Source organism: Eufriesea mexicana, unplaced genomic scaffold (assembly GCF_001483705.2).
Source record: "Eufriesea mexicana isolate 0111107269 unplaced genomic scaffold, ASM148370v2 scaffold50, whole genome shotgun sequence".
Classification (NCBI taxonomy): domain Eukaryota; kingdom Metazoa; phylum Arthropoda; class Insecta; order Hymenoptera; family Apidae; genus Eufriesea; species Eufriesea mexicana.
The window spans coordinates 1,335,030-1,349,192 of record NW_016908250.1 but is presented as its reverse complement, the minus strand read 5'-3'; the positions used below and the strand labels follow the sequence as shown (position 1 = coordinate 1,349,192).

Below are 14,163 nucleotides of genomic sequence, written 5' to 3'. Positions count from 1 at the left end.
ATTATTTAACAATTATTATTTTTGCTGTAATCGTTATTATTATTGTACACAATTTTTTCGTCTGTATCGTTTAAATGATCATATAACATATTTTTCTTTATAAAGTCATTAATAACTTTTTCTGGTGAAGACAAAGTACCTTCTAAAATGCATAACTTTTCATTCTGAATGAAATGATTTGTTTCGAGCACATGTGTCATTACTGATTTATCATAAAATTCTACAAATCCACAACCTGTGCTTAAACCATGCTTATTAAATACAATCCTTGCAAATTTTACGTTACCAAATTTTTCGAAGTGTTTTTCAAATTCAAAATGAGAAAGAGTCCATGGAATATTACATACAGAAATTATATATCGTATTCTCATGGCAAAACTACTTAAGTTGCACGCTGTATACTTAACAAATGAATTGTATGATCTTGCATTAATTCGTGTATGTTTATGTCAGAGTCTGTACCAAGCCCAGCCAATGGTATATGAGTGCAGGTGAGATTCCATTTATTTAACAAATGTTCTATAGACCAATCTGCACTTCTCTCTTGATAGGTACATAAAAATTTTGCATTTGGATTTCTTTCCAATAAGAATGCTACTGTAACAACTATGTCTTCAAATAATGTTGGTTCATAAAAACAGTCAGAACCAAGAATTAAATCTAATGGTCCAATTGAAAATAAACTAGATAAAAAAAAACCCCATGTAATACCAATAATTTGAACTTGAGGTAAAATACCATTTAATTCACAACTTCTTCTTATATGCTGTAGACTTCTAGGAAAACTAGCAGAATCGCTTAAAGTTACAATAGCACCACATTTACTAGCTAAAATTCCAGGGAGAGCTGTACCTGAACCAAGTTCTAGAACCCTCTTCCCAATAAGTTCTTCTTTATGTTCCCACAGAAACCAAGCTAACACAGGTGCAGAAGGCCATGTATAAAAACTATAATTAGCCTGAAGTAACTGTAACAGAAAACATGTTATAAATAAAATATTAAGTAGAAAATATTTAAACAAACACAAATTTTATCTTTCTCACATTATAGTTTGAAACTTAATTTAAATATACTGATATAATATTAAAATATATTATAGAATTGTTAAACAGCATAATGGTATAACTTATATTTTATTAATAAATTTTCAAATAATTTTATCTGTTCTATTGAACAATTAGGATTTTATTTTAAAGACCTACATTAAATAAAACTTAAAAATTAACAACAAAAATAAAAAAAGAACATTTTATAGATCTCTTTTTATGTAACGCGAATCGTCTAAACTTCTTAATTTCTAAATTTTTTTTTAATAATTTATGTGCATTTGACTGATATATAGAGAACATAATTAATGCAAATACATTTATTCCTTGTACAGAATAATAATTTTGAACATGTAATCTTCCATGTCTTTTATTGTTATAAGTTACAAATATTTCACCTTCCATTAATTAGTTTAAAAATGTTTGTGAAATGAGTACATTATTCTTGATATACTCAATTAATGACAAAATATTATTTATATTTTATGATTAATATTGTATTGTTATGTAAAAAGTTGTTTGAATTGTGTCTGTGACAAATCATGCATTTACCTAAGAAGTGCTTAGGCTGTGAATGTAATGTGAATGTAACTATTACAGGATTCATTTGTACATAAATAAAGAGTTTATACAAAAATGAAACTTTGACATAAAGTATTATGAGAAAATCATTAACTCAATTTATTAATATTTATCAATAAATTTAGTTATTACATGATGATACAATATACTAATATTTAATCATAATATGCCTCTTAAATGTTCATCAGCAATATCTTTGGGTTGCATACCATTTTTATCTTCTATGGATTGAGCTCCTATAGAAAGTAAATATTTGACAACATCAAGATGTCCACATGATGCTGCATAATGCAATGGCGTTTGTCCATCTTCGTCTTGTGAGTTTACATTTGTTCCTTTTTTAATCAATTGTTCTATAATCCTCAAATGACCTCTATCTGCAGCCCAGTGTATAGGTAACAAACCTTCTGAATCTGTTAAGTTTGCAAGTTTTGGTTCTTTATCCAACAGCTCTTGTACTTTCTCTATGTGTCCTTCTTTTACCCAATCCAAAAAGGTTTTGTCCGTATCACTTATTTCATCTTCCATATTTACTAATTGACTAATACCAACCCAATTACTAGATTCAGATTGTGCATTTTCTTTCCAATTAGGATTAAGTTTAGTTAACTCTTGTATATAATTATTCATGGCATCATCACAACTCATATCATTAAGACTTTCCCATGCTTCCCATTTTTGTTTTGCTTGCATTTGATACCAATTGGGCTTTGAAATATTACAAGGTCCAATTGTAGCTTGTTTATACAAAGCATAGAATCGTAAGAGTTCAGTAGAATTTAATTCTGATGCCAACGATTGTAAATACTGTGCTGCTTTATTGAATGTTTTCTCAAGACTCATTTTGACAGTTTATTTTAATGTTACATTTTGTGAATGAATTAAAAGATGGTTTGTTTCTAGTATATCTGTTATATGTATTCTAATTATTTTATTTACTATTAATATTTTGTATATTCGTTATTCTTGCATGTCATTATTTAACAATTATTATTTTTGCTGTAATCGTTATTATTATTGTACACAATTTTTTCGTCTGTATCGTTTAAATGATCATATAACATATTTTTCTTTATAAAGTCATTAATAACTTTTTCTGGTGAAGACAAAGTACCTTCTAAAATGCATAACTTTTCATTCTGAATGAAATGATTTGTTTCGAGCACATGTGTCATTACTGATTTATCATAAAATTCTACAAATCCACAACCTGTGCTTAAACCATGCTTATTAAATACAATCCTTGCAAATTTTACGTTACCAAATTTTTCGAAGTGTTTTTCAAATTCAAAATGAGAAAGAGTCCATGGAATATTACATACAGAAATTATATATCGTATTCTCATGGCAAAACTACTTAAGTTGCACGCTGTATACTTAACAAATGAATTGTATGATCTTGCATTAATTCGTGTATGTTTATGTCAGAGTCTGTACCAAGCCCAGCCAATGGTATATGAGTGCAGGTGAGATTCCATTTATTTAACAAATGTTCTATAGACCAATCTGCACTTCTCTCTTGATAGGTACATAAAAATTTTGCATTTGGATTTCTTTCCAATAAGAATGCTACTGTAACAACTATGTCTTCAAATAATGTTGGTTCATAAAAACAGTCAGAACCAAGAATTAAATCTAATGGTCCAATTGAAAATAAACTAGATAAAAAAAAACCCCATGTAATACCAATAATTTGAACTTGAGGTAAAATACCATTTAATTCACAACTTCTTCTTATATGCTGTAGACTTCTAGGAAAACTAGCAGAATCGCTTAAAGTTACAATAGCACCACATTTACTAGCTAAAATTCCAGGGAGAGCTGTACCTGAACCAAGTTCTAGAACCCTCTTCCCAATAAGTTCTTCTTTATGTTCCCACAGAAACCAAGCTAACACAGGTGCAGAAGGCCATGTATAAAAACTATAATTAGCCTGAAGTAACTGTAACAGAAAACATGTTATAAATAAAATATTAAGTAGAAAATATTTAAACAAACACAAATTTTATCTTTCTCACATTATAGTTTGAAACCTTAATGGAAATGGAAATGTAAACTTCTTCATACTTAATGTTTTATAATTAATTAAAATATGAATTTCACTACAAAGTATTTCATTTACATTATTTCATTGCAAAAATATGAGTTACTAACATAAATATTTTAGAAAAATGTATAACCAAAAAAGTACATGTGACATACATATAATAAAAATTAATTAACAATGTATAAATTAATAAAATGCTGTATTACCTCCGGGATATAAATTTCTAAAGTCTCTCTTTCGTTGCACTGTACGCTATCTTGAGTTTTACGAGAGGTGAACAAAAATTTTTTTACTTGCTCAGAGACGATTCCATCGGACATTAGGCTGTGCGTAGGTGGACTGGTATCGCGTGAAATACTTTCTTCTAAACCTGGCATGACTAATTATCAAATCGTTTGTACTAGTACCTATACATTCTGACTGTAATTATTAACTTGAGAAATAGAAATCATAAAGTTAAAATTTTCTTCATCTACAAATAAAATCAAAGTTGGAAATATAATCACTATTTTGTCCAGAGTTGTCGATTCACACTAGCAATAGAAAACACAAACGTATAGATAATATTTAAATTTCGAAATGGCGGGAATATGTTTGGAAAAAAATGAATTTGTTATACTTAAATGAAAACAAATTTTTCTTACTACTATCAAATTTTATTCGTTCTTCTTTTTTTTCAAGTTTTTTACAAAACTTTCAATTTATATATATATATGTAGATATCATTCATATATATATATGAATACATAATATAAAACAACTTCGAAAACTTAAAAATATTAATATTTCTTACTGTTGTTATTAGTTGTTTATAATTTTTCATATAAAAAATTCCAATTAAATTTTTAATTTAGAAATATTCTAATAAATATTAATAATGATATTTTGTTAGAAGTATTTCTTGATTTAATATTGTTTGATATATTTAAGCGATTTCATTGATTTCATTGAACATTTTTTTATTTATATATTTTTAAGTTTAATGTGTAATGTTTAACCAAATTAACCAATTATTAGTTCATATGGATATTCATTATTTGTTATTTAAGTACATAAAATTGTATATTAAAATAATATAGTAATATTTTCACAGAAAATATTAGAATAATTGCTTTCTATGCATATAATTTCCTTGCGAAATAAATAATACTTTTTATATATAATTTAATTCGGACGCACCCATTTAAAGACATGTATCTTATATTTATTTACTTTGTTCATTAGAAATAAAACTGGATACAATAATCAACATATATTTATCAAAATTAGAATATTTACAGTAGGAAAGATATTTTTGAAATTTTAATGTTGTCATTCTATGTCATGAAAGACTTGAAATTTAAATCTTTAACATTTGTAATTTTATTATAATTATCGATTTAATTACAAAAAGTTATAATAATGCATATATTTTTATAAATATTTTTAATTAAAATTTAAAGAAGAAAGAATATTATTAACAATAATAATAGAACATACAATATTATTATGCTAGAAATACTAATTTTAAGATATCATGACATTTCTATCGTTTTAGATACTTGATACAGTGCTGTGCTGGTCGTTTTGATTAAAGATGGAGGAGGCTGGTAATGAGAAATTTCTGTCAAGGAGGCGCTCTGCAGCTCTTAAAGCTTTTAAAGTTAAAGACGAACGAGTTGCAACTTTCAAAAAGGTACCAACATAGCATTTAATGTTGCCTATTTAATCATAATTAATCAGTTGTAACCTTTATCTAAAATTTTTATGTATTTCCCGGCATTACCTTTGAAGCATCGTAAACAACTACGGGAATCGTACATTTTTATATTTTCTTAGGTAGCAGCGATTCTACAAAAATCTGAAACAGACAGAACTGCAGAAGAAACTGGAATACTTGTATCTTGCAGTGATGTAGTAAAGGAGGTTAATTTAAGGTATAGCCATTTTGAAAATCATTGATTCTACATTTATGAATGTGTCAAATTATTTTCTCATTGATAATATAATATGAAGTATTGACATAATATTTGAATCTTATTGCTAATTTTGTAATGAAATAAAAACGTTGAAAATGGAGTTTAGTAATGAATATGTTATTAATTATCTTAATGAAAAACTGATTAATTTCTTAGACAAGAGAAAAGGCATAGAGTAAAAGCAAGGCTAGAAGAAATAGAAGATGCACCAGAAATTTTGGAGGAAAAATGTATGAGATTAGCTGCAGCAATTAGCAGAGCAACGTCACTTGCTGTTTATACCGGTGCTGGCATCAGTACAGCTGCTTCTATTCCTGATTACAGAGGAACAAATGGTGTTTGGACTCGTTTACAACAAGGAAAAGATATTGGGTAATATTAAAACTAATTAAATAATATTAAAATATAATTAACTGAAACCTATGCTCTTTTATTATTCATGTGAGTAGTAGTATTATTCATGTATTTGTTAATTTTTTGTATATTTACAGCAATCATGACCTTAGCCAAGCAGAACCAACATTAACACACATGGCTCTTTATGCCTTGTATAAGGCAAGAGTTTTGAAGCACGTAGTTTCTCAAAATTGTGATGGACTTCATTTACGTAGTGGAATACCTCGTACACTTTTATCTGAAGTTCATGGCAATATGTACGTGGAAGTTTGTAGAATGTGTAAACCATATAGGGAATATTGGAGATTATTTGATGTTACTGAAAAAACAGCTCGATATTCTCATGGTACTGGAAGATTATGTCATAGATGTAACTCTGTTTTACAAGATTCAATTGTTCATTTTGGTGAAAGAGGGAATCTTCCCTGGCCAATTAATTGGAATGGTGCAACAAGAGCAGCGAAACAAGCAGACGTTATATTATGTTTAGGTTCTAGTTTAAAAGTTTTAAAGAAATATCCATGGTTGTGGCAAATGGATAGACCGATTCATAAACGGCCATCATTGTATATTGTAAATTTACAGTGGACTCCGAAGGATGAAAATGCAGTTTTAAAAATAAATGGAAAATGCGACGAAGTTATGAAAAGAGTCATGACTCACCTTGGATTAGAAATACCACAATATAATCGTGCCAAGGATCCCATTTTTTTTCATGCAGTTCAACTTAAAAGTAACGAACAGTATACAACAAGTCAACCTTGTTTGGAAGAACCATCCGATATTGCTCATAAGGAATTAAATCAAATCAGTGACAACTTTCATGACGATGTTTCATCTCAAACCAAAGAAAAAGAATGTGTTTCGCCTAAAAGAGTAACTGAATCCATGTCTGCTTATTCAGCACCATTTTTTACTGCATTACCATTTTTATCTATGGGCTTACCATTTCCACCAATGTATATGTGTCCTCAATTAACACCGCTTTTTTATTATCCATTTGTGCAAGTACCAAATATGTCTTCAGATGTGCCAAAACCCAAGCCTACTTGTACTTTTTGCATGGAGAATGAAGGGTCTCTTACTTGTCTTTATTATCAACGAGACACAGATAATTCTACTTTAATAGGATCCGAAAGTAAACAAATAAAAGATACAAAAACGTTGGTAATCCATACAGATCCTCCAATAGCTGCTAAAAATCCTGGATGGTTTGGTAAAGGATATCGCAAAGGCATGAAAAAGAAACGGTAGCATTTACTCTTTCTGATACATGACTTTTCTATTTTTCTGTTATAATGTGTACGTATAACATATAATATATGATATTGTACCTAAATGTTTGATTCCTCCATATCACGATGAGATCTGTATACACAATTTAGAAATGTGTAGCAATTTAATTCCAATATTTAAAATTTTAGCAATTAAATTAAAGTATTTAAAATTTGAAAAACTAAAACCTAAGCATTCTATTATTCCTGTTCAGTAATTATATAATTACTTCATTTTAAAGACTCGGTTGCAGAATGAAATAATTAATAAATGTTTAATTATTTGTACAAATTTAATTTGAAAATTGTTAATTTGCCAATTTCATTGTTGGTAGCTTGCTATAAAGTATACTTGATTTAAAGTTTTTATCAGTGTACAGGCTAATTATATTGTGATTTTTAGTTATAAGATCTTTTTTAAAATGTTGTACGAATTAAGAAATGTTCGTAGTGACCAAAGTGATAATTTTTTTTTATTATTATTTTTTACTTAATATTTGTACAGTTGGATGTATCATAATTTAAAAAAATAACGAATGTGCGTATAAGTAGTATGTATGTAAAACTTTTTGTATCTTTTTCATATTGATTTATCATTCCAGTTTATGAACTAAATATTATAGCAAAATTCATTCTATGGATATTAAAGGACAGTTTGTAATAACTATTGAACTGTAATAGCTGTTTTTTTTTTTTTTGTATCAATCAATAATGCAATAAACAAAAGAAAATTTTATAAAAAGATATAATTTTTAATTTTTTTATTTATTTACTTTTTAAACATTAAATATATCGAAAGGAAGCAGATATAAGCAAAATATAGATATATGAATTTGTTGAAATTTTCTTTACTTTTTCATATCATGTCATTGTTTAGTATTTTTTAAATTAAAAGTGAATGGGTATGTAAATTACGCGTGAGTCCATACATATGCATATGATTCACCTTTTCGTATTATTAAAAAGTTCACTATTTTTATCTATTCAACTATATAGTAATTTGTTATATAATATATACGATATACAACAAATATAAGATATTGATATTTTTGTAATATTTGATATAAATATTTTCTTTAAATCGATGTAGTTGTAAACTATAATTAGTGAGAAATGTATTGTTCATTAAGTCATAATATTTCTGGCAAAGTGAACTGTTATTTATTTATAATGTTATTATTTAATTATAGATTAATGGATAAAATCCATTTGACAACTTATAATCCATAAGATCCACCATGCTCAATTTTGACAATAAAATAAAATATGTTATTATAATAATTACTATAAAATAATAGGGTGCAAATATAAATTACAGGATAATATACATATTTGTTGATAGGATTCACCGATGATTGAAATTAATATTCTTAAAACAATAATAAAGAAAAAAAGCGTAAACAATGATAAATAGGGTTAAAAAGAAGTTAAATTAGCGTTGTGAACAATTTAAATTTAACTAGATTTAATTTTAATTAATTTAAATTAATTATTTAATTGGTTGTTTAATTTATTGTTTAATGAAACAATATAAAAAAGAAATGTGAGAAACTTGAAAAGGGTACAGTTATACTTGGATGTAAGTATCCAGATAATATTTTTATGTTTTACTTTCTAATTTACGACAAAGTTGATTCTGTTATTTACATTTCTATTGTTAAATAGTTCTTTGAAACGAAATATTTTGTTCAATTTTGGAAAGAAATTTCATGCATGATATTTTGAATGATATAAACTTTGAAATATATATATATATATATATATTGAAATATATGGGAAATATGAAAGAACAGACTTCCTATAGAGAAATTGTATATATGTATATATATATATATATATATACAGAGAGAGAGAGAGAAATATAAGGGCTAATACCGCCAGAAGGGAAGAGATTGAAAAAGCCTACAGTCTGTTGTCATGGTAACCCCGTACAGCGCCACCCTATTACCTGCTTCGACAGTACTTATTGTAAAGCTTACCGTAGTACTTTACCGATACTATGATAGCGTACGTCGACCGCTCATTGACTTCTTGACTTTGTGCAACGGGATCTCGTTGCAAAGCATGTGATTCTAGTACTTTTACATTACTCTTATAGAAATGACATCGAAATAACTTGGGTGGGCAGTGGATGAAAAATATCATACGTAAAAAAAAGAAAGGAAGAGATATATGAAATTAAATTAAATTTTATAAATATAGAATAATTCAATATGGATATTTTAGAAATAAAATGAATCAGATTACTTCTCAGCTGTTTATCCCTCTATTTTTACTATATGTATATCTATTATTTTATAAATAGATTATACACATGTTTACAGTTTCAAACATCGTAGCTGTAGTACATAATTTTATATTCGATAATTAATTAACAAAACTTGCCCATTTTCATTTTTCTTTTTTAATGTAATGGTATCATATTACAATGAAATTTGAAAATTGTTTGAATGTATTCATGAAAGGTTAATATAAATGTTAAATAAACGAATATATTAAGTTTTGGGCCAAGTATGAATAATTTTAAATCTATGTAGATTCAATCATTTTTTAAACGTTTAAAACTGACTACCTAAGATGCCTACTTTTCATTATAATTGGCGAAATAATAAAAATAACACGAATAATATAAATTGTTTTTTAAATTTAAATTATGTCAATCAAGAGAAAAGGACACTTGGTAGTATACCGCAGACTTACATATAAATGCAGGATCAAAGTTATTAGTCTAATTATTTTCGATTGGGACAGTGTAGAGGTGTTGGTAATATGAATATATATCATCGGATTGTATCTGTGAGTGGATGTGCTTATAAAGTCAAATCGATGATATAAGCTAATTAACTATAATTAGCTCTGTTATACTATTGTTCGTATATCATCTTTTTTATGGTATATGAAAATAATGAACAGTTTTGAAGTATTTGTTTATGTACATCTAATACTCATTTTTATGTTTCTTATATTTTACAAAAAGTAATTACAAAAAAAAATACGAAAATGTTTAAAATTGCATCTTCATCTCGGTTTTATTTTCTGAACATTTTATCTCGAGTTTGAGTTATGATTCCTAAAGAAATTATATCGTATATACCTGTTTGTTACTGTTAAATATGTAGTAATTATATTATGCAAGTACTTTTTACGAACTTTATTCTAAACAGAAGATATAAATTAATAATCGTTAAGATAGAATTATGACATAGAATTTTATAGCAGGAAGCTGCAAATTACAGGAAGAAATATTTTTAAACTATTACATTTCTATATAATTGTAATCGCATAAGATATTTTCCAACACGATATGATATATATACATACATACATACATACATACATACATACATACATACATACATACATGTATGGGAAAATGCAAAGTGTAATTTACAATCGAGTAATTATTTATTTAGGAGGAAAATTTGATTAATTAAAGAAATGGAAATTTGAAAAGTTACTTTATTAATATTTACTAATATTAAAATTACATATAATTAAAAACATATGCTTCGAATATGGACTTTTTTAGTAATAGTAATTGCGTTAATTATTTAAAAAGAAATTTATTTTAATCGGCATAATATTAATATATATATTTGGTGATTCGTTTATTAATTATTTTGTTATATTTCATTCGTATAATTGTAATTATAATTATAATTAAGAAATTAGCGAATACGCGTGGATGTGGGTACACGTGCAATGGAGAAACATAATATACGTACATTGGAAGGAAAATATATAGGCATTATCCGCGAAGATTATTTTATTAAAGCGGGTACTTTTAATTTTTGCTACGTTCGATAAAATTATTGCGTTATTAGTTGAATAATTGTAATACAATAATTGTTGTTTACATTCATTGTATTGGAATGTTTGTCGGTTTAAACGAGACAATTTATACGAAGCGATTTGTATTTTTGAAGGAATTGCAAATATTTTGTTATATTAATAGTATTAATAGAGAACTCGTTATATATTATTTCAAAATTAGTATAAAGTCGAGATGGAAAAAAAAATGCTTGAAAGTAAAATTTATTTAAATAGTTGGTGAGGTACGGCAAGTGATTCGTATATTTTTCTTATTAATAACGAATTATTAATAAAATTAATAAAGAATTATACATAACAGAAAGTAAGAATTTGTCGGCATCGCATACGCGCGACACATGCGCGCGAGAACATATGTATGCGTATAATGTGTGCGTATACATATATTTAGATTTAGATTTAACGGAAATATTACATTTTACATGTAACTAAGTTACATATAAGGGTAATAGAATATTTGATCATATCATACACATAGATGCTATGTGAAATATTAAAGAGAATTTGTAATTTAGTACGGTGATATAAGATTGAATAAAAATAAATAAAGAGAGTAAAGGTAATATAGAAAAAAGAAAAATATTGGACAGAAGGATGAATTTAAAATGCTAACAATCCGACTGGAAGACCTAAATCCATACAAGGAGGAGATTTATCATTACCGGTTGGTCGAGCACTCTAGCGGTGGCATTGGATACTACGGGACGACAGTGCTACGTGAGAAATCGTGATGGAGTAGTTTATACCCTGTTTGGTCGTCGTTTCTCATCCGTGTTGTTCGAGTAGGTTTAAAATTAGCAGGTTCTCGGTGTACTGGTTGATTAGAAAGAAAGAAAACTTTTACAATTACAGCTAACAGTATGTCACTGTTGCTGGAAGTAACTTTTTGGTTTTTCGCGTCAACGTAATAAGGGAAAGACGGTGTCGGAGGGTCAGGTTATCTTCTTTGTTCGAGAAAAGCCTCATCAGAGTGGGCAATGGCGCGGGAACCTTACGTTCCAGAATCGGTGTGTGCATGGCGTAGGTGATGATCGGTGTTTGTACATGTGGCATGGTGTTTATAGCGAACAGGAAGATTTACATACCCTGCTGGATCGACCAGCTCGTCGGATTTTGGATACGAGCCGTATCGTGAGCCGCCATGAGGCGCATTAGCGGTAAGCCAAATGTATTCTTAGCCATCTTAAAGGATATTTTTTAATATTTATGAAGGAACAGACGTAGGTGTTTTGAAAAAGTATCGGGCTTACGTCTTTTAACCGAGTTTTCGATATCGCGAATAATTTCTCGAAGAATAGATTGACGTACTATATTAGAACGTGATTTCCAATTTCTTTACAAGGTTGCGCACGCGCTGGTTTCGCGAGTCGTTTGCGAATTATTTAATATTCAGTTATAAATCATACGGATTGTTTCATTTATTTTACATTAGATATAAACGATAGGTCGTACTCGACGAGTTTCTGTACTCCAATCGCTCTACCGATGAACATTTGCAAACGAATATTCCATCGAATACATATATTATAGTCTCTTTAATTCAACGATCAAACTACATTCGTTGCTTTGTCTCGCATCAAATCGTTAAGTTTTACGTAACCGTTTATGCTACATTTAAAACATTTGACGTTTTTTAGATGAATATATTTTATCGTTGGTTTATACTTGATCCGGTAATGGTATAAGACATAAGATATTAAAGGGAAGATAGAAAGACAGGATCGATAATAATCGATTCGTAGGTTTCGTATATTACCTATCGTATTTCATTTAACGATATTTTGAAATTCGTGTGAAAATATCGAGAAATGGAATCTCGTTGACGAAAATGTCTACGATTAACGGATAAAGTAGGGAAATAAGTGAATTAAAAAATATTACGTGGAATAGCAGATGATAAATTCTTCGATGTTTTTGTACAACGCTACAGAATCGACGTAGCAAATAGTAAAGCTAGAAAGTGGAGTCGCTCGTAACTAGCAAACATGTTTGAACCTTTCCCCTTCTACCGGTGGAAAGAAGCTGCTCGAATATTTTCTCGTTCGTAGCGTCGAGCAAAATATAAGATTCGTTTTTCCAACGGTAACGATACTCGAACGAGAGAGAAAAAGTATTAAAGGCTATTTTTCTCATCTTTCGTGTACAACAAAGCGCGTTACAGTTACAGTTTTTCCGACGTTTATATCGCTTCTAAAATGAAAATCTCCTCGTCTATACGCGCATATATCGTACCGAGGAAAAAGGAAAAAGGAAAAAGGAAAAAGGAAAAAAGAAAAAGGAAAAAGAATGATTTCGACGAATAACAACTTACTAACCGTATTTTAGCTTTGTTCGATCTTAAATTCGCTACCTACATATATACGCGTGTGTCTGAATTATATTATCACGAATGAATTATATTATACGAATTTTCTTAATTACGTTTCTCTGCGCGTGAAACGAAACATATATTCCGTTCTGTTAATTCGATATCTGAGAAAAATTACAGGACAGTATTTTCACGATTTATTTTTTATTATAACGATCCTTAGTTTCGAATCGGTGCAAGAGAAGATGAAAAATATCAATTTGTTATTGCTTTCTTATACCCTTTACCTTCTGTCTTCCTTTCTACCTACTTTCTCTTACGATAAAAACAGATGATTTGCACAGAGATAATAGCATTTATAACGTATAAGAATTGTGGAAGAAACATTTGGAATATGCGATTCGTTGGATCGGTGAAAGAAAAATCAGTGTCGTTATCGATTCGTTATACATAGTACGATATTAGCCGTTGACTAAAGGATCCAAGTATCCGGTGGGGGAAGGATGAGAGACGACGAGGAAGGTGGGACTAAGGGAAGGAGTAGAACAAAGTAGGAGGGATGAAAGTACATATAGGAAGAGGTGGTGGAAGTAAAGGAAGAGCGAAAAAAGAAACGAGGAAGGTATCTATACGTAGCACCACGTTTATCCTACCTTTCTCCCTCTCTCTCCCTCCATCCCCCCATCACTCTCTCTCTCTCTCTCTCTCTCTCTCTCTCTCT

The 14,163-nt window shown here is 28.6% G+C and overlaps 5 protein-coding genes across 5 annotated transcripts in view; 2 read left to right on the top strand and 3 right to left on the bottom strand.

Annotated features, from left to right (window-relative positions):
• Window positions 1-382: 382 nt before the first annotated feature.
• On the bottom strand, window positions 383-973 carry LOC108554851 (methyltransferase-like protein 23; the record flags this gene model as incomplete). Its single annotated transcript, XM_017910258.1, has 1 exon — window positions 383-973. A coding segment is annotated over one exon (591 nt), but the record flags the coding sequence as incomplete, so codon positions are not given.
• Window positions 974-1,787: 814 nt separating this feature from the next.
• LOC108554859 (acyl-CoA-binding domain-containing protein 6-like) lies at window positions 1,788-2,535 on the bottom strand. Its single transcript, XM_017910268.1, has one exon. The coding sequence runs from the start codon at window positions 2,469-2,471 to the stop codon at window positions 1,788-1,790; it is 684 nt and encodes a 227-aa protein (XP_017765757.1). The 5' UTR covers window positions 2,472-2,535.
• A 450-nt stretch (window positions 2,536-2,985) lies between these two features.
• Window positions 2,986-4,195, bottom strand: LOC108554850 (methyltransferase-like protein 23). Its single transcript, XM_083287416.1, has 2 exons — window positions 3,882-4,195; window positions 2,986-3,570 (listed from the first exon to the last, which is right to left on the bottom strand). The coding sequence occupies exons 1-2, from the start codon at window positions 4,050-4,052 to the stop codon at window positions 2,986-2,988; spliced, it is 756 nt and encodes a 251-aa protein (XP_083143542.1). The 5' UTR covers window positions 4,053-4,195.
• A 1,056-nt stretch (window positions 4,196-5,251) lies between these two features.
• On the top strand, window positions 5,252-7,375 carry Sirt7 (sirtuin 7). Its single transcript, XM_017910267.1, has 4 exons — window positions 5,252-5,350; window positions 5,494-5,591; window positions 5,790-6,005; window positions 6,125-7,375. Exons 1-4 carry the CDS (start codon window positions 5,252-5,254, stop codon window positions 7,281-7,283), a joined length of 1,572 nt encoding a protein of 523 aa, XP_017765756.1. The 3' UTR covers window positions 7,284-7,375.
• Window positions 7,376-11,841: 4,466 nt separating this feature from the next.
• The window catches only part of ckn (CRK like proto-oncogene, adaptor protein), a 71,685-nt gene continuing 69,363 nt past the window's right edge, over window positions 11,842-14,163 (top strand). Inside the window, exon 1 of the mRNA XM_017910266.1 lies at window positions 11,842-12,291. Coding sequence (XP_017765755.1) covers window positions 12,276-12,291 — 16 coding nt within the window. The 5' untranslated portion in view covers window positions 11,842-12,275. The remainder of the gene's footprint in view (window positions 12,292-14,163) is intronic.